A 21529-nucleotide genomic window follows, 5' to 3' on the forward strand; every position below is an offset into this window, starting at 1 on the left:
GTATAACTACAATGTAATTTTTGACAAACTCAAACATTTTGAGCATTCATGTGTCTATGGATTTTGTAAACAGCATTCATATATTCATGGCTACTTATTCATTTGCTGGGAGCAATTCTTGATTGTTTTTCTCAGGAAACTAATGAAAACATATTCTTAAAAACTGATGGCTCTAAACATAAGATTTAAACCAGGTCAATTACTGACCATCCTTATTTAACTGCCCCCTTTTCATTACTTTCATTAACATTTGACGAATTTGCTAGTATGGACTGCTTTATTTACATATGCATTTAATTTTCACTCTTATAAAACTATCAAAATTCTACAAAATCATGCTAAACATTCACGATTGCAAAATGTGACAATTTGAATTTAGAAATAGCTCATAGATTTCTTTTACTGTTTACCATGAGAAGAGACAAAATAGTAAAACAAGATTCTCTTGTTTTCACCAAAATTATGTGTATGGATTTGTGTTCATGTATGCTTTCTTTTATTTAATGCTAATTTATATTTTCTGGGTAGTCAGCATTCTATGCCAATAGGTAAAATAATTTCAGTAACTATATGACTAGTAGCTTCAGTGGGATGATGTTTAATAATTAGTACAAACACTAGCCAAAATGAAAAGGGGTGTAAGCTTGCTTTAAGCTTTTACTAAATCTTATCCTAGTGTCAAATACCATTTTTAGGTCAGGTGGTGGTGGTGCACACCTTTTAATCCCAGCACTCTGGAGGCAGAAGCAGGGAGGTCTCTGTGAGTTCAAGGCCAGCCTGGTCTACAGAGTGAGTTCCAGGACCTCCAGGGCTACAGAGAGAAGCCCTGTCTCAAAAAATATATATAATATTTTTAATTGATATAATGTCATAAGTAGTAATTTTGAGGCTAAACACCCATGTATGTATACAACTTAATATTACACTTAAAATTATAAGTTCAGAATAAAATACGTTCAGCATGAAGTAGAAAAAAGAGAAACTTTATAACTGTTCTTTTTTGAAATGCTAAAAAAAAGTGTGTTGAGTAAAACAGTTGCCAATGTTTTAAATTTACATAAAAATCAGCCACTGTAAAAATATTAATAGCAAATCACTAATAATCCATACCAAGCATCTGCATATACTATATCCATAAAAATATTCACAATGGAGTTGTATTTTTAATGGGTGTAAAATAATGAAAAACGGATTTCATTTGTTAAAGAAAACTAATTTCTTAATTGAATGCATTAAGACTTGTTACAAATGGAAGGTTTTGTGTGGCTCCCCAGTTAAGCTGTCCAAACCCTATCAGCTTAAAAGATACACAGTGCTCTGTCTAGCTGAGTACTGTTTGGAAACTTCCAGAGAACTTAAAAAGTAGCCCCCACCAAACTAAGTTAAATGATTAAGCATAGATGTAGAGAACTGTCAGCCTTACACTTAATTTCTTAGGTCCTTTAGACAAATGTGTGCAATAAGAGTCTCCTATGAGATGTTATATAATGCACCACAATGGGAAAACATTCTGAGCAAGTTCTGTAAAATTATATCTTTGTTTTTATTCTTCTTATAGCTTTGTTTCTTCTCTCCCCTTTTTTATTTCTCACTCTCTATATATGTTTCTTCATCTCTCTAGGGATGTTTAAACTTTTCTTTTTAATTGGGCAAGAAATAAAGAATATGTATTTTGATTACTTATTATATCAATACTTTTGTGTTACTTTTGAATTTCAAAAGCCAATTGATAAAGTGTGTTTTATGCATTTACTTCAAAGTTCCCTCAGAATCTTCTAAATAAAACCTCCTTTTACTTATCTAGCTCAGCTTTTTTTTTCTCTGCAAAGATAATGTGTTGGAAGAATTGTTTCAACTTGTCAGAATAAAATTATGAGAGAATGTGTCAGAGCCACTTATGTTTACCAAGTGCTTTAAAAGCATAAAGTGGATTTCTAATCCTTGGTAGGGTAGTTAAAGCCAGCTCTAAATGAAATGTGCTTTTAAAATGATGAGCCCAGGCTATTTTACTGATAAATGAAAAATATATTTCACACCACAGATTAGAATATTAAGGGGGAAGTGACATTTATTTTATTTACAGGTGAAATAATAGAAGTTCAGAGGATTACTTCCCCAATTAGGGAAGTTAGTGGTAATCAAGCAAGCTGATGAGGCTCACTCTTTGAATGCCATTTCATTCATACTAAACACCTGGTGGGCAGGTATTAAAAGCCTGGTGTTCCTTGTACCTTGGGAAGCTGCCAAATACATTAAGGCTTGTATTTAAGAGATGCAGTACATACTGTGCTCTGGTCATCTGCTCAAACAAGTGCTAGGGTATCAAGTAGCTAATTGCATTTTAGGGTATGTTTCATTAAAAGGAAACATTAAATTTGCTTAGTGACAAAGTATGACAAACCAACACGGCATGAGAAGATAAATGTGGCAACTGGTGTTAAGAGTTGAGTCATTAGCTATTTTATTGGGCAAGTCGGATTGAATAAATGTGAGTAAATGGAACTTTGTAAACTAATTTTCTGTTAATAGTCTTCACGTTTTTATATTGAGAAACGTGATATATATATATATTTCAAATAATTTTTCAAGGTCTGTGGTTATTGTACATACAAAGTGGGGCATAAGAAAAGCAGGCTAGCTGTTTTCAATGAACTTGAAGTTTGAGCTAAGCAACTGAGGTGGGAGAATCATGTGAGCACAAAATTTCAAAGATGTCCATAAATCAAGGTGAATGCTAATCTATGCAAATGCAAGTGATTTCTTAAATAAGTAGCCTACATATGTTTTCAATCCCATGACATTTTATAGATACCTATAAACTGCTTTTGATGCAATGTAGGATAAGTTTGAGCACCTCAAAACAGAAACTGAACTCTGTTTATGGATAAAGATTCTGACTCCCTAATAATAAGATGTTTTGACAAAACCTTCATTACTAATTCCCATTACTTTTATAAGGAATTTTATTGCACTGAATTCCAAACCGTAGCTAATCCCGTTTGTATTTGTGTCTGTGTGCATGGATGCATGTCTACCTGAATTTCTATATTTAGATGGGGTACATGTTTAATTAGAATCCAGAGAAAAGATATGGAGGCAAATGAGAAAATGTTCTTTCTGTATGGTTTTCCGATTTGCTGAATGATTAAATCACCCTTGATTGCAGTAATGATTATTCCCTACAGAGTTACAGTCACAATTCTTACAGAATCATTTACCAATGCAAAAATAGCCATGTGCCAATGCTGCCCTCTGCTCGTTGGATCAAAACTAGTGACTGTGCGGCTTTTGAGAATATTTTGATAAAAAGGGTTTGGCATAGACCTCCGTAAAGGAGTCTTATTAACACCAGTGAGTCACCTTCACAGGCTGTAAACAGTAGAGCAAAACTGAAGCTCTATTCCCCTCTCTCTTTCCCATCCTTCCCCTTGTCTTCCTTTTCTGTTTTGTCTGTTTCATATTTCTCTTGATCTGGCTTTGTGACACTGTCGTACGAAGGTGGAGAGACGGCCGAGGCAGTTGCATCTGTCTTTTCTGGACTTGAGTTCTCGTTAACATTATCAAAAACTATATCTTCTTTATTGGGCAAGTCGTCATCCCTGTCTCCATCTTTTATGTATATACTTGATATATTTTTGACGTTTTGCCGAAGGCGGTACCTTCTGTAAGCACGCTGAATGATAGTAGCAGATACATCCTCTTGTTTTCGTTTTAGTGTGGTTGTAATGGGTTCGTAGGACACTTTGGAAGGATTTGCAGACATAAACCTTTCTTCCATCTGTGAACGAAGAGAATCCATCTCTCCGCCCTCACCCAAAACCCGCTTCGTAAAGGCAAATAAGATGTCCAGGCAGTGGATGCGGTCTCCGCTCACCATGGGCAGATCCATGGCAATGAGCTGGACTTTGTTGGGCTTTGCGATGAGAAGGGGAGGGTCCAGGGCAGCCGCAAAGTCAGAGAGCTTGCAGAACTCTATGAACTGAGTGGCATCAGGGTCGAACTTCTCCCAGACCTCATAGAACATCTCAAAGTCGTCCTCACTCAGGGGTTCAGTACTTTCTTCAGTGGCAACGCTGAAGTTCTCCAGGATGACGGCGATGTACATGTTCACCACAACCAGGAAGGATATGATGATGTAGCTGACAAAGTAGAAAATCCCCACAGACGGGTTCCCACAGTCTCCTTCCACTGGACTTCCTGGATGAATTTTTTTCGGGTCACAGTCAGGAGGTGCACTGTTGAGGATAGGTGCCAGCAGTCCGTCCCAGCCTGCTGAGGTGGTGATTTGAAACAGGCAGATCATGCTGTTGCCGAAGGTCTCAAAGTTGAACATGTCATTAATTCCAGCTTCCTTTTTAACGTAGGCAAAGTTGGACATCCCAAAGATGGCATAGATGAACATGACCAGGAAAAGCAGGAGGCCGATGTTGAACAGCGCAGGAAGGGACATCATCAGCGCAAACAGCAGCGTGCGGATCCCCTTGGCGCCTTTGATCAAGCGTAGGATTCGGCCAATCCTGGCCAAGCGGATGACTCGGAACAGGGTAGGGGACACAAAGTACTTCTCTATCATTTCGGCCAGAAACATTCCTATGTGGGAGGGGAGAAAAAAAAAGGAAAAGTTTAGATATCCATGTGGCACAGTATCATGAATCTAAATTGCTTCATCTGCTGTCTTACAAATTCAGAATTGCTGTTCTATCTTGAATTCAATATTTTAGCAAATAACTGCTTGTGACATTTTTTCCACCTTAACTAAATTCATGGACACATCCCTCTTTATTTTTGTCTGTAAAATGTTTTTCATTCTCTTGAGACTAAAGTTGTGTCGTGCACAGAAAGAATTACCTATGTTCATGCTCCAAAGTCTATTTCCAGGACTCAAGATGGAGCTCAGAGCTAGAGCCATCCATAAACTAGATCCTACTAATAAAAAACAAGAGGGAAAAAAAGAGGGGGGGAATAATAAAATATATATTTTTTTAATTTCACAAATTTTCTAACCTTTTTTTTAAAGATCGGGTCTGACCATGTAAACCTTGCCCTTGGCTAGACTGGAAATTGATATGTAGAGGAGGTTGGCCTGAAACTCAGAGATCTGCCTGCCTGGGCCTCCCTAGCACTGTGAATACAGGTGTGCACCACTCCAGCTGATCCACATTTTAATACTATCCTTTGACTTTTAAGGCCATGAAACTGAGTAAATTACTAATTGTATATTAAAGTCTAGTGTTTTGTTTCTCTGAATCCTTCGAATTTTAATTTTTAAACACGGTTGCAGCTATTATCATGGCTGTGTTTTCAATCTGTAACTACCACCATATGAAACGTTTCATTGATAATTTTATGGAAATTACAAATTAATTTCATAAAACTAGTCACTGGGGCTGGAGCGGAGGCTCGGAGGTTAAGGGCGCTTGCTTCTCTTGCAGAGGACGTGAGTTTGGTTCCCAGCACCAATACCTGGTGGCTCACAACTGCCTGTAACTTCAGCTCTAGGGGGTCTGAAACCCTCTTCTGTTTTATGTGAGTACCCACACACACACATGACATACACTCACCCAGATACACACCCATATTAGTAAAACTAAGTGAAAGTCTTCAGAAAGTCCTAATCTCAACGACAACCTTTGTAACCAAGCATAAGACAAGCCTTCAAATATTTCAGTCTTTTTGCCCTTTACTTTTTTCATAGAAGTCTTTGACAATATACAGTAAATTTGTTACTAGATTTTTAATCGTTTTTATTATAATTTTGAATTAAAATTTTGTCCAATATATTTTCTATTTTTGGTCAACATTTAAGAAAATTACCAATGTTGGTTAAGTGCAATTTATAATTTGACTTTTCTGAACTCCAATTAATTTTTTAAAAGTTTTGAGCCAGGCAGTGGTGGCTCATGCCTTTAATCCCAGCACTCGGGGAGCAGAGCCAGGCAGATCTCTATGAGGCCAGCGGGAGAAAAAAAAAAAAGAAAAAGTTTTGAGTTAAAAAGAAGTTTTTCGACTGTCTGACTAGGTAGCCTAGGATGGTCTGGAACTCCATGTACTCTTGGGAAAGCCTTTTTAATGATTGGATTGCAGATAGATATACATGGCCACAGACAACTCTTTCATTTTAGAAGTCTCATGATATGATGAGGATAAAGATAAATTACTCCTGGGTTTTAATGCATGCACCTCCTTGTTTTTTGTTTGTTTGTTTGTTTTTAATTTAAATCCCCTGGTTAGCATTGCTAAAACTTTGTGATAGAAGGATGTTCTTTTACTGTCCTGACTGAATGGTAGTTTCCATCATTATATTTTACATTGCCACTATGACATCACTACCTGAGTTTTAATGTGCTTTGGTTTATCACATCTAGTGACAATATTATTTAAAAATTGATTTTAAGTCATTTGGCATTCTTTATTGTGGTTTTGTATTATACAACCTTTAGCTTTTATGGCCCTGTTTGATCAGCTATGAGTTTAATTCCACAATTTCTTCTATCAAGAAATTTCAATGCTAAAAATGAAATATAACTTTAAAATATTAGCATGTGGAGACAGAGAACAGGACAGAGATAACAGTGAAAGAAGAAGGTATATAAAATCTGTGTTACACAGACACGAGCTGCTAGCTGAGAAATTACTGAATGTTATGGACTGGCCAAGTTTTAAGAGATGAAAATGGCAGTTTTTGACATTTTAAGTTCAGGATGAATTTAACAGCCAAAAATATGCCGGTATCCATGAACCTGCTAAAACTAGAATTACTAGTGCATTCTTCATTAGCTTCCAGGACACATCTATGCACAGATGTCCATTCGAAGGCTCCTGGAGGCAGTCCTGGGGACTAACCTCAACAGGAATTTTTTCTGACAGACCCAACATTTGGCTTTCAGGGCTTGGGCTTGAACTGGGGAATTCTGACGTGAAAGAATTTGCTTTCTTTCTAAATCTCCTCCCTTCTTTCATGCTAATCATTCACTTGAAAGCAAAACAGATCTCAAGCATGCACACACCTCTCTGAGCAGAGCGGACTTTATCCACAAAGAAAATGTGATTAATAAGTGGCCTTACCTACAATGGAGAGGATCACTACCACAAAATCAAAAATGTTCCATCCCACAGTGAAGTAGTAATGTCTGAGGGAGATCAGCTTCAGCACGCACTCCCCAGTGAACAGGATAATGAAGACCACGTTGATCCAATACAAAACATCTGTCATGTAATCACTTTGCCCTTCTTTTTCTACCATCATGGTTACCATGTTGAGACAAATAAGCACCATGATGGTGATATCAAAGGCTTGATTTGTCACTAAGTCAAATATACATCCTTGGAATTTGTTCTGCAAAATAAACCCAAAATGATACAGAATGTAGAATAAAATTCCCAAATATTATCTGCATATTAAACTATACAAAGGATCTGGAAGGAGTTGGGGGAGGGAAAAAAATCAAAATTTAATGTACAAAAAAATTGTATAAATTTTATAGAATGAGTAAAAATACATCACAAATTTAAAATATTTAGGAAATGAACACAGTTAGGAGGATATTGCACACACACACACACACACACACACACACACACTACATATTTACCCCTGGCCTGGGAATTGGTTTTTGTGGTTTCTTGGATCCCAGCTTCTTCATTGCATTGTAGTATTTCTTCTGTTCTTCTGTCATAAAGATGTCTTGACCTCCAAGGTAAAGGAATAAAAGAGAAATCCAGTTAAAACCAGAATCAGTGTGTAGTTCTTTCTTCTGATTCAAAAAAGGGTCAAATATTTAAATATAGAGATGAAATTCACTTTGTTATGCACCTAGGAGCTATACATAAGATGCCTAAAAAGAATATCTGTATATAAATACAGTCATAATATAATTCACATATGTAGAATATACACATTACATATAATAATGACTAGCTTGATTACCTTTCAATATACTAACCTGTGCTATTTTAGCCTATTTGCTGAGGTATTATTTTCTCTGCTAGTTTTATTACTAGAAAATATTTCTGCTAAATAACAGGTAGATTAGGAAGATTTAAAAATGTCTTTCATGCTTTTGCTGATGTTTAGGACTCTAATAAGGAGTAGAGTTCTACAACAACAACTAATATAGTATTAATTTTCTGTTAATTTATATTTATTTCCCCCATGTCGCCATTTCATTAATGGAGAAGAGAATTAACAGACAATGCTAGAAATGCATGCACAGTTCTTTACCAATGTCAGCATCCAAGTGTGTGTGCACTTCAAATTTTATACCTTCATCTTACTTGTATAACATGTCTATGAAGCACAAATGATTCTCTTTTTGTTTTGGCTTTTGTCTCATACAAAAATGAGATACAATATCTCATTATGCATGTTAATATTTAAAAATCTAAGAAAATATGACATCTGAAACATTTGGGGCTCCACAATTTTGAATGGAGGATGTTTTAGTGTAGTTGCTATTCACCTTCTTCCTAAGGATGTAGTTATTAAAAAAGGGTTGTCATTACTTAGAATTCATACATACGTGCCCACATCTGTACTCAGCATCTGTTTCTTCTTAGTTTTCCATTCCATAACTTGAAATTGTTCATAACTTACCTACTCACCTTCATATGTATGCTTATGACTAACTATAGAAATTGAAATGTCACAGGAACTTTTTTATTTTTTCCTTTTTCAAATTTATTTTTTTATTAAGGATTTTTTTATTGGTTTTACATACCAATCACAGATCTCTCTCTCTTCCCTCCTCCGCCCCGCCTTCCATCCTCCCCAGCCCACACCCCAATTCCTCCTCCAACAAGAGAGAGTACTAACAGAGATGATGGATTGTTGAGAGAAGTAGTAAAATGGGAGTGTGTATTTCAAAGGGTTGGATAGAGTCATAAACTGAAATTAAAATATTTACATTTAAAATATTTAAGAGGCTACATTGAGTCCTGGATAACATATGGGATTTGAACCACACTGACCTTGTCTTGTGCTTGTGGTAGTGAATTTTGTGCACTACTAACATGCCAGTGCATGCACATATGTATCTATAGATGCCAAGCTGAAACCTGAAACAATTTTCTCTGTTAATCCTACTCCTAATTCTCCAAGAGTATCTTTTCCTGTATGTGGTACCAGAACCATAGTAACTCAGCTAATTGTTAAGAAACCTAAGACACAGATTCTATTCTCTTGCAGTCCGTAACAGCCATGTGGGCATTCTTTGATAAAATGTCTCAATTGAGTATGCACCCTATTGCCTATTGTCATGGTGGGCTATTTTGGATGTTCTAAGAGCAGCTCAGGTGACAGATTAAACAGGGTCTGTACTAACTTGAGTTTTTCCAGTCACAAAGAACTTTTATGAAAGCCCAGTTTCATAATCTGTGGCTGAAAGGAACTCTGGGTCTTGGTTTATAATGAAGCTACTCGCTAGGGTCAGACTATCCAAATGTCGCATAACCTTTCTAATAAGTTAACTAGAGTTCATTCCTCTAGATTACATACATGAGGCATCTTATCCAGTATCTGACATAAAGGAATCCCAATAATGTCAGTGTCCTGCTTTCATATTTTTTCTTACTTGATATACCCAATGACATAACAGCTCCTGCTGAACAATATTTAATTAATAAGGATTTTCAAATTTGCTTCCCCAAAGCTACAAACATCACGAATATTTTTTGTTTCCACCTTCAAATCTCAATTCCGTATTAACTGAGTGAGTTGCTGTTCATCTTGAATTGCTGCCTCCTTTATTAGAGCTAGACACAGACTCGCATATTTCTGTTGTCTTTTATGAAGATTGTTTATCCTTTGACCTCCCAGTTGCTGCATGTCCTCTTACCCACCTTCAGAGGGTGTATGAAGTACCACACACAACTGCATCTCTTTGTCTGACCGGCCCTGTGCAGTTTTGTGCAATTTTATCACTACACTTTTCACTGTTTCATATATGCAGGTTCTGAAGCTACAGTGTAGTGGATGGAATAAAAGAGTCAATCAAATATTCAACAGATAGGAGATATACTACTGATTCTAATTAGTCTGTATTACTTCTTAGATGTCTGATTTAGGGCCAACTACTCATCCTGTTGTGCCATTCCTCTTTTCTACTTTCCTCCCTGGTTTTTGGTTATTTATTTATTTATTTACCTAATTTATTTTTATGCTGGGACAAAACCCAGAGCCTTGTGTGTCTTTGGTAAGTACTTCACCTATGTTAAATCCCCAACTCCACTTCCTCTTTCCTAGGACATTGTAGTAACAACACATAAGAATATAATGGTTGACCTTGTGAGTTGAGTTCTATTCACTTAAATATATATGGAAACCCTAATTCCTAGCACCCTCGAATGTGACATTGACTAAAGATACTGTTGTTGCCTAGTATCAGTCCTCTATAGTCAACACTAGAGAAAACAGAATAATTAATATAGTGTTTAAAACTATGACAGAAAAAATTTACACAGGAAAATTATAAGATTATGAATATATGCAATTGCATACTTGATCAACATTTTGAAAAATAAAACATAAATAACTAATTTACATGAATGAATTGTTTTTCAGTGCAATGAAGAAAACACTAAAAATACTTATCTTCTTTTTCTGTTGGTTGAAGTTATCTATGATAACACCAATGAACAAGTTCAAAGTGAAGAACGACCCAAAGATGATAAAGATGACAAAATAAATATACATGTAGAGGCTATATTCATATTTCGGCTGCTCATTTACCTACGGAAAAAGTCAATAGTGTGTTGACAATAAAAATTATTTTCACTCTTATGCGAGTTGACAAGGTAACTCTAAGACTGTTATCCAGAAGCATTGCTAAAACTTAGTAGAATCACTCTTAAACATTTATTCAGTACTAACAAGTGTTTGGTAGATTCTTACTCTGTATATACACACAATCTTAAAGTGATTTATAAAGGTTCTAGTCATATCAGTACTTAATCTCAGACTGATAGGACAAGTCATCAGCTAAATTACTGAAAGAATACCCTTGATTTCCAAATGAAACTGTAAAAGTGGTGATATCAGATTTATATTAATTTTATTATGTTTGTATTGGTTATAAAAATGTCTACTGGATTTCACGAGAACATAAACTAGCCAATAATCTTCAAGGTTTATTGGAAAAAGTTTTATTTCAAAGTGTTTTAAAATATAAAAACAGCAGAAAATATGAATAAAAATAATTTCACATTTATTTTGATGAACTAGTATTGGCTGCTCATTGGTTACCCCTAGCCTATGCTTAGTGCTGATTGGTGGATCCTCACAATATAACCATGAGAGAGATACAATGGGTTATTTCATTTTTACAGCAGATTAAACTAAGGCTCAGACAGTGAAAGTACATTGCTCAGAGTTGGTTGAAGAATTTGTGTAATGGAGCAAACCCAAAAGTACATTAGGGCCCATCTCCAAATGTTACACTCCTTAGCATTTGACTATAGCAGGGCGGCAGCTTTTCATTATATTTGAACATATCCATGGAACAAATGAGACCAGTAGTTCAAAACCTATTGAGCTAAACTAAAGAAATAAATAAATTTGAAAGTTTCGTAGGTTAATCAATACTTACATTTACAGAATCAACAGCTGCATACATAATATCCATCCATCCTTTGAATGTTGCCTGCAAGTACATTTATAGAAATTAAGTGTGAAGCTCAGATTCTAAAATTACCATAATATAATTATGTCTATTTGATCTTATAATATTTACTAATAACATCAAGTTAGTTTTGTTCTATTTTAAAATACCAATTTAATATAAAAATACTATGACTTTTTAAATAAGAGCATCACATATATTTATTTCAGATGTAAAAGCCATATTAAAACTGCTATAATTTTTTAAAGGACATTATCTAAACATTTTTTTCTAATTAAGTATTTCCAAATTGTTACAAATACTTGTGAACTTTACATATGATCTTCTGCTTTCCAAAAGTGGAAGAGAATTTGATCATTAGGACTGGAAACAATTTGTCTCCATTTCTCCAGGCTTCCTTGCGCCTCTCGGAAACTCTTCTCATTCCCTTATCAGATAAACATAGATAACCCACAGTCACTACTTGGGGGTTAACATTCTGGTGATGCGGTGATGGGGGTTCAAATAAAAGCAAACTGTCAATTCTGGATTAATAAAGGTAAAATTCAAGAAACCTGTGCTCTTTCGCCATGCTTACAGGGTATACCCTCTAAGAGAAAAAGCAAGTCTATTTGAGAAATCACATAGTATCTTAATTTCTAACTAAGAGCTTATCTAAACAATGATTTACATCTTCCACCCTGTACCAAGTGTTCATGAAAGGAATCACTTACAACTTGCAGCAGCGACAGGTAACCAAGCCCAACGTTATCAAAGTTCACTTTCAGGTTTTTCCATCGCACGTTTCCACTAACATTCATAAGGGCAAAACACTCAGAACGGTTTGCAACTTGAGCTGTAGAAAATCGTTCCCCATCTGTCGTGTTAACGCACTCATAGAACTTGCCAGCAAACAGATTGACTCCCATGATGCTAAATATTAGCCAGAATATAAGACATACAAGGAGCACATTCATGATGGAAGGGATTGCTCCTATGAGTGCATTGACCACCACCTGATACCCAAAAAAGGAAAGACCAGTCAGGATCAGAAGCAAATGTCAAATAGACAGCAATACAGAATTAAAGGTTGCAGACTGACAAACAAGTCTATATTGAATAGCTGATAATGGCCAGTAGTGTGCCAAGCGACACAAGGTGTTTCCTAAGCTCTGTAATTTTTGATTTACCAGTTTTATAATTAACAAACACACAAAAACTACCAGCGTAAACAGAAGAGTAAATGGCCAAAAAAATGACCATGCACTTCCAATAAATGAAAACATGTAAAATAAAACCCTCAAAACCTGATGATGATAAGGCAAAGTCATAAATCTACAAAGTGTAGAAAAGAGAGAAACATAAACACAAATGGTGAAAACTGATGAAGTGTATATTGACTGTCTCACCATCCTGGAATCACCAGCATTCAGAAGCCCACTCTCCCGTATTGTGAAGTTGCTTGTTTGTATTAGACTGGGCTAAGGTTAGGAGTCTTTTAGTGGTTTGCACTCTTTACGTTGTGATGACTCTACAAAAATGGGAGCAATTTTCTTGCCGTTATTTTTCTAGCTCTAAAAATAACTCTTATGTAAGTGCTTGGCCAAATGCAGAGAGTGCTGGCCTCAGCTGGAACAAACAAGGCTGTGGCTTGCCTTACCACTTCCTTCATTGCTGCTCTGCAGCCTTTCCTTTGCTATTGAACCATGAGTTCACTGCTTCAATTTTCCTGCATCTCAACTTCTGGAGTAGTTCTCTCTCCCCGGGTTAACTTAATTATCTCATCCTTCAAAAATCTGTCTTTCTTCTCACCCTTCAACTCTCACCCACATTTGAGCACTAATGAACTAGAGCTAGTTTATTAGTGTTTGCTTTTGAGTTTAACTTTTTAAGCAGGATCTCAAGACACTTCCAAATGGGGACACATTTAGGGTCTCTGACTACTCGTGAAATAGTCTAGAATAGCGATAGGAAAATGTTCTTAAATATCTTTAGTTGGTATGGGTAACATACAGCTGCCGTTGTAGCCATCTGTCACACATAAACAAAGGGTCTGAATCTGCTTTGGTAGAACTTCCTTCAGAGAAACAGTCAGTGGGCTGTTGGTGATTTCTTGACCCCTCAACTGGAACAATAAGAATTACTGCGGAGACATTCCAGAGGAGCACGAGGTAAAGATAGGTTGCTCTTCATAGGATACCTTCTGGATATTACCATGTAGATGATCTCCATAAAGGTTAGGAATAACAGGGCTGGAGTGATATTTAGAGTGGCCAGCTTCTGCTTCAGACTTACATCCCCATCCTCATTTCATCTATTCCCCCTACTATGCTTATCACACTGTGCCTTGTAGTCCTTAGCCCCAAAGACTTCCATATTCAACTCTCTCTATAGTATCCATGCCTGGAGTGCCTACTGACCTGTGGCTTGTGACTTTCTTTGACAGTCATGGCCTTGCAATGTTTGTTACTGCAGTGTGAGATCTTAAACTGTCAGGCAGATAAGTCCTTGTGGCATTCCTGTAGTACTGTGCACTGTTATAGGAGATTCCACAGCATGCTATTTCCCTGACTTGGGAAAATTCACTCACTGGTGGGGAGGTACAGTCTATTTACTATTCTTCGTTTTTTACCAGTGTGATAGCTGGCACATTACTGATGTTAAAATGTGTATTGATAGGAAGATGGGAAGGGAGCAGAATCTCAGGACTGAGGAAATTACATTCAAATGTTTCACTTGTACTGTTTCCTTTATTCCCCCAAAGTGACTCTGCCACTTGAAGAAATACTTTTCTTCTCAGGATAAACATAAATAAATATTTGGATTCTGTAAATATGTTAAAATATTTCAAATTAGATCAACTTGTCTTATAAAAACAAGCAAAAACCACCACCATGACCAACAGAAAAAAAACCCTGTAAATCATAGACTGGCTTTATCAGCAAAGAAATAGTTTTCTAGGCACAAACACGTTCTCTGTTTACAGATAAGCAATAGATGTAGCTCAAATCCAGGCGCTAATCTTAAGTATGAAAACAACACAGCATTCTACTAATGCTCAAAAAATTAACTTAGAATTAAGAATCCTAATGCTATCTATGTTCATAAAATGAAATTGGAGTTTTACATTCTTATGGTGTCTCGCTTATGAATTCTTTTGAAATAATAGATTTGGCTATCATAAACTGTATGCATGAGCTAGTAAAAGATTACCGTGATACTTAAACAAACAGAGCTAACAGTACACGGGCTGAAGGTCAGAACATTCTCTGATGCTCATATGAAGTTGGCTAAATCCAGAATATACCACTTGGCAGGATGAGTGGACCTAGAGTGGACCTCAGGGGGAGTGCGTGTGTTGTGTACACATGGGCGCACATACATGCACTGCCTAACAACGATCCAGGTTCTTTTGAAAGTGAGGTGTGTACTCTTATCACTGAGCTCTCTCTCGAGTCTTGTTTTTCTGAGATGTGATCTCATTATATGGCCTAGGCTAGTCTCTATATCATGACCTTCTTTTCTCAGCTTTGGAAGTAGCTAGGCAGGAGTTAGAAGTTAGTTAGCTGGGCTGAGTTGGAAGTCTGTGTTTCTAAAACTCCCCAGGCAATGCTGACAACTTGTCACTCTCCATATATCTAAAACACATGAGCTAGACTACTCTCCATGTCAAGTTGCTTTGAGGTTGCAAGAAATGAAACAAATGATTAAAACGCGATGAGGGTTTTGGGTGTGTGGTCATAGATAAAATGATGTTTGGGTATGTCTTGTGTTGAACAGACAAGGTAAAGTCAAATGCAGTTTAATGGTCAGAGGTATTGGATTGATGATATGCTGACTACTATGCTGAAGTTGGGGAGTTGGGGATGTAAACAGGAGATAGAAGCACTTCAAGGTGAGAGAATAATTTAGGCTGAGGAATCAGGCATAAATTTGAAGAAGAAGAAATTAAGGAAGATTAGCAACAAATGGTGACTTGTGCTAAATGCAAAAAAAAAAATAGACATTGTGTGCTATGGGTGTTCTGAAGAAGTCACTGATTTAATAGCTCTTAAAACCAGATTGCCTATAGTTACTGCTTGTGTCACTTTGTTTCTATGGAATGGCTCTCTTCTGGGGCTATTAGGCAGCATACAGCAAGTGAGCTAAACTCTTGGGGCTTAGATTTCTTTAAATACAATTTTGATACAATTCCACTGATTTTGAATCATCATTACTTTGTGCGTGAAATTAGATATGATGGCTAATGTTACCTTACCTTCTTATCCTTTCTTATGTCCCCTACCTAAGGTTGTTCCTTTATCAAAAAATCATTTGGATGTCCGATGAGGCAAATCATCAATGTATATATGAGAAGTAGTGTTAGGACTAACCATTATCTCATCACTTAACTGTAGCCTAGCAAAATATCCACTTTGAAAAAGAAAGGCCATTTATTAGATGTGATTTTATACCTATATTATATAAAGGAAGGATTATAGTATCATTTATTACTTTGTTAGTTAGTAGGTACTCTAAAATTCTGTGTGTACTTACTATATATAAACATATCATATGTATGTATATGTATGTATACAGTGATAGGCCATAATAACTGCACACTTGTTTTAGAACTATTTCACGCTATACTTAAACAATAAGGATTTTACATTAAGGAGTTTGGTATTGTCTTACCCTCATTCCTTCAAATCTAGACAAGGCCCTTAGGGGTCTTAGAGCCCTCAGTGTCCGCAGGGATTTAATGGGGCCAAGGTCTGAGTAGCCAAGAGTGCTGGCTACTAAAGTAACCAGAGATACCTGCAAAAAAATGACATCTTTAGTAACTATTTTAGTAAAGTGACAAAACACAGAAATGAAAATTCAATTCTAAATCACACTAAGAGAAAACAAAAAGAAGAATGTAATTTTCCTTATAAAGTTACTTAGTCAGCCTGCTCCCCCTAAAACTTACCTTAGAAAGGAGTTTTTAAAAGAAAATATTTTTCATGGAAGGTTAACCAAAAGAGGAAATAATGGAAGGAAGAAAGGTTACTTACTACACCTAAATAGAAACAACACATATAATTTTGTATTTCATAATTACTGATTAGCTACTTGTTTATTAAATCTGAAAATTTAATTATAGCAACCAATAAATTGTTTATTAAAATGAAATCCATGATAAACCTAAGTGTGCTTCCAAGGCTGTAATAAAAGTATGTTAAGAGCTTAAATAGATCTAAACATGAGTATAACCTGTATTTGGACACCACCTGAAGATTCATGACTGAGATAGAAACAGATTCAAAACAATATTGCTTATGGTCTTCAGTTTGTCAAGATTGTCACCAAAGATCAATCTGTAATAATTTATGGAAAGAATTTTGAGTTATATTGAAGATAGAGTGAGGCTAGATGATTCACTGTTTGACAACCAACCTAAATATATAATAATTTCATCAAGTTAGGTCCAGCAGCCATGATGAGCACCCTACAGGAATGTGTTCTCTTTTCATGAATTATCTCAAAAGGAAGAATACTTGCAGAAAAGAAATCAACATCCATTTTGGGACAGAACACTGAGTTCTTCTGTGAATCAAAATCTGTATCTCTAAGTGCATTCCGTCTCTGTGTAATTTCCGTCTATTATTTATTGCAGCGTGCACTGTGTCTAAGAATGATGTCTTCAATACAGCTAATGTAATGTCAAAGAGACTCAGAGGAGTGGATTCAGGTCAATTTCTATTTAATTGTTTAGAGAATAAAACTTCGTTGCTTAGAAGTTTATTGCTCCTGCTTGAGACAAGTAAGCAGCTCTGTGGAATAGATGTCCTTGTGTAGTCACTTTGGAATACCTCACAAAATGGAATATACATTTTTTTTTTTTTGGTTTTTCGAGACAGGGTTTCTCTGTGCAGCTTTGCGCCTTTCCTGGGACTCACTTGGTAGCCCAGGCTGGCCTCGAACTCACAGAGATCCGCCTGGCTCTGCCTCCCGAGTGCTGGGATTAAAGGCGTGCGTCACCACTGCCCGGCGGAATATACATTTTAATAACCTATAGCTAGTAGGTCTCATTACTCCTCTTCCCACCCCTAAACTGAGTCAGTCATGCATGTCCATTATTTCCCACTTAAGAAAAATGGTATGCCCTCTTTTTCATAAGAAAGTGTGGGAGCCCACAGAAGTTTCCTAGTGATCTGAGCTTGCCTTACCCAGCAGGGCTACATAAGGGGATGGATTGACCATGTGCATGGTTACCAGGTGTTTGAGAGGGTCTGCATTTGACTGTGCTAGGAGGAGGTCTTTTGCTCCACCCTTTGGCATTTCTATAAGTAGCCCTTTAGAAGAGACAGAGGAGGCTGGTAGGCTTTGACCAAGGCCTTCCCAAGGCTATCCTATGTTTCTATCTGTCTCTCTCCTCTATATTTCTATCTAAATATTTCCCACTTCTCTCTGCTCAAGAGTACCCTGGTGGAAAAAGTGGGAGCAGGTCTCCCACAAGAAAGATTCTAAAAATAGTACTAAAAATTTGAGCAGTCTATAATGAAATAGTAGAATGGTTCTTCAAACTGTTGTTAAATGTTTGATAGTGAAAATATGATAATCTTGAGAAACACTGCATTCCAGCCCGTAGCCTGGAACACATGTGCATTTCCTCCTACAAATCTTTTTTTTTAAGATTTGTTTATTTTTTGAAATTATAATAATTAAATAATTTTCCCCTTCCTTTTCCTCCCTCCAAACCCTCTCACACTGATAAAGCAGTCTGCCTCCATCTTATCCTTGAAAGCCATCTTATAGTAAAGACAAACTAGATTCCTCCCTGTTTATGATTAAATCTGTTTCTCAAATCTGCTTTGCCCCACCCTTAACCTCAACTACAAATGGCTCTATGAAATAGCAACCATGCCTTTGTTTCAAAAGGTTATTATGACAGTCTGTTGTTATGACCACCTTGTTATGACCACCTTGCAATCATGTCTTTATTTTCAGAAGTTGTTATGTTCTGTTTCTGTAACCTCACCTATTTGTCTGCCAGATCCCCCATTTAGAAACCCCTACATCTGGGCTATAAAAGCCTTTATCTTACCAATGTTCAATGATGATTTTTTTCAGCCCCACTTTTAGGGAGAGACAGCCCATATACATTAAAAAAAAAGCTTGCCTAAATTAATTTGGCCATAATGATTTGGGTCAGTGGTCTTTTTACTTGCATCTGTGGGATTAGCAATATATCCCTCCTCACTCTTTTTCAAATTCATGGCCTCTTTTTTTGTTAATTATTATTATTATTATTATTAATTATTTTTTTTTGTGTGTGTGTTCCTAAATATATAAAGTTTCTAGGAATATCAGAGCTTTGCTAATGTAGCTGCCTAAACTTATGAGCTGAACGAAGACAACAAACAATAAGAGACACTAAAATGAACCGTGCAGGGGCTGCACTGGAACTCAGGAGCTCTGAGACCTACTCAAAGAACTACAGGCAACTAAGGATTTAAGAAAGGGTGGGGAGTAATTAGCACTCACATGCATATGAAATTGTCAATTTATTATTAAATAATAAAAAAGCAATGACAAAAATTCACCATCTCCTTCTCTATTTTTATGTACTGAATATGAAACTAGTGCCTTACGCATGGTAGGCAGATATCCTACAATTGAATTCTGTCCCCAGCCCCCAAATCATTTTATCTTATGTTAAAAATAGCATGTAAAATGAAGTGTTATTATGCATTTCCATTATCCATGTCCTAAAATGGTCTCTGAACTTATCTAAGTGATGCTGACTTTTGTGCTTTGCTGCCCTTCTGGAGGGGGCAGTAGGTGAATGTTTGAGAGGACAAAAGTGACTCATTTTGGTCTTCTCCATCATTATGACTGGGATAAAGAGTCCCCAGCCTTTCTTTTTCTCTAACATAAAATTAGCCTTAATCCTTAATTTTAACCTAAATTTCAGCTACTATGTCAGACAACTTGACTATTTTCCCTACATCTCTGAATTTTAGTTGTGAAAATTAGCATCTTTTCTCTCTTAGAAACATTCATCTGCTCCTTTCGGTTCTTCCCTTTCAAGGATCCTCTAGTCTTTCATTTTTTTTGTTAATGTTAAGCAGAATGATATTTAAATCATGTGCATTTTAAAGAAAATTATTTCTTTTCAAATTATGTGTAGCTGTTAACAATATGTATGTCTGTTCACCATGTGTGTAGTACTCCAGAAGGGTGCATCAGAGTGCTTATGGCAGGAGTTATAGAGGGCTGTGAGTCACCACTGGGGTGCTGGGTGACCTGGAGGAGAAGCCAGTGCTCTTAACCACTGAGCTCTCTCTCCAGCCTCAAATCATGTGTGTTTTAAAAATCACATTTCTTTTGAATTTTGGGAAACATATGCAAGAATAGGTTACAAGTGTTACATAGAGTAGTATGGAAGAGAAGTCACACTGATTGAAAAATTACTGCTCTATTCATCACAGATATATTTCCATGGGCTACATTAATATTCTTAAAAACATAAACATCTGGCCTTAAAGTAAAATAAGATGACAAAATGATAACATAAAAAAGCATTGATGAAAACAGAACACTTAGAATAAATAATCCTTTACAATTTATTCTAAAATACTTACATCAACAATTAAGAAGTCCAACCAACACCAAGCATTGGTGAAATATGTTTTATATCCATATGCCACCCATTTTAGAAGCATTTCCAAAATGAAGATGTAGGTGAATATCTTGTCGGCATACTCCAGGATAGTCTTAATGGTCTTTTTCTTTTCAATGTATATATCTTCAAAAGCCTGTGGAAACATCATTCAAATTTCAATTCATGCACAATCTAAAATGTACATTTCATTAGAGAATCAGAAAATATAATTCTGATGGGGACATCACGGAAAACAATGGTGTGAAAACGGTTTGGCTCATTTTCCTCTGGTTTGCAGCTACTGCGTAGCATTCAGTTCTCATATTCTTTTCCATTGTTACCAAAGGCAGAGAAGCCACAAAAGAATGAAATTACATATTACATATAATCCTCTGAAGAATTTTTAAAACCTGAGGGTTCCTCTGTTTTTTTCTCTCCATTCAAATGGAGAGAGTACTGATCCTTTCAGACCTCATTCCAGGGACAGCCCTCTTGTAAACCTTTGTAATCCTTTACACCCATCCCATGGGGGGTTAGAAACCCCCTTTGCTTTTTACCCCATGCAAGTGGCATTTGCACTCTCCAAGAACCTTTAACTAAGTGGCAATGACACAGTAGTTATAGATATAAGTTCTTTGTGAAATAATTAAAATTATGATTCAGAGAGTGAACTAATGGAAGTATTTAAAATGGCTGCTTATCAAAATAGATTTGAATTACTAGAGTTTTTTCTTTTGTATGGAAGCACTAATCACAATGCTGGAAAAAATGAGAGCTAAGTAACAGAACTTTGTTGATTAACATTGTATTACCTGTCCATGGTCCTGGATTTGAACCATTCTTATCCCCCCCCCAAAAAAAAAATCTTTATTAATACTTTAGAAACTATTCTTATCACATTTTTTAAACTATTGACAGCAATATTGAAGAAAAGTGAGAAACTAGGTCAGGCAGAATGGGCAGATCTGCTAAGATGCACAACACTGGCTCACGTTCTGAAAGTAATCAGGCTTGAAGTGTGTGTGTGGTTGGGGAAGGAGTCTAGCTCTCAAGGCTTTCCTATGCCTTTCTCTAAATTCTAGAAGACTCATACAAGCCACCTCAACAGAAACCATAACTCCAAAACATGACAAGGGAGGGGTTTTGTGCCAAAGACGAAGCCTGCTCTTAGAATTGGGGTACAGGTTCAGAGTGAGGAGCAGCAAGGCTGTCTCGGCTTGGGAAGACCTCACCATGACTGGCCCCAGAGCCAGGCACAGGACTCAGATAGATGCAGGGTCTCAGCTTCCAAAGACAAGTTTGTGGA

At 36.4% G+C, this 21529-nt stretch overlaps 1 protein-coding gene and 1 long non-coding RNA gene across 14 annotated transcripts in view; one reads left to right on the forward strand and one right to left on the reverse strand.

Annotated features, from left to right (window-relative positions):
- The window catches only part of LOC128101831 (uncharacterized), a 246304-nt gene that overhangs the window by 49938 nt on the left and 174837 nt on the right, over positions 1-21529 (forward strand). For all 10 annotated transcript variants that reach the window (XR_008215208.1, XR_008215205.1, XR_008215202.1 and 7 more), the window contains exon 3: positions 4365-4544. This is a non-coding gene — a long non-coding RNA (uncharacterized LOC128101831). The remainder of the gene's footprint in view (positions 1-4364; positions 4545-21529) is intronic.
- Scn9a (sodium voltage-gated channel alpha subunit 9) overlaps positions 593-21529 on the reverse strand; it is a 157403-nt gene continuing 136466 nt past the window's right edge. For all 4 annotated transcript variants that reach the window (XM_052725229.1, XM_052725227.1, XM_052725228.1 and 1 more), the window contains exons 20-27: positions 20204-20377; positions 16269-16391; positions 12329-12610; positions 11583-11636; positions 10589-10726; positions 7593-7697; positions 7066-7336; positions 593-4590 (exon numbers count right to left, since the gene is read on the reverse strand). In XM_052725229.1, the coding sequence (XP_052581189.1) occupies positions 3398-4590; positions 7066-7336; positions 7593-7697; positions 10589-10726; positions 11583-11636; positions 12329-12610; positions 16269-16391; positions 20204-20377 (2340 nt within the window). In that variant the 3' untranslated portion in view covers positions 593-3397. The remainder of the gene's footprint in view (positions 4591-7065; positions 7337-7592; positions 7698-10588; positions 10727-11582; positions 11637-12328; positions 12611-16268; positions 16392-20203; positions 20378-21529) is intronic.

This window comes from Peromyscus californicus, unplaced genomic scaffold (assembly GCF_007827085.1).
Source record: "Peromyscus californicus insignis strain IS unplaced genomic scaffold, ASM782708v3 Scaffold_7__1_contigs__length_154581171, whole genome shotgun sequence".
Lineage (NCBI taxonomy): Eukaryota > Metazoa > Chordata > Mammalia > Rodentia > Cricetidae > Peromyscus > Peromyscus californicus.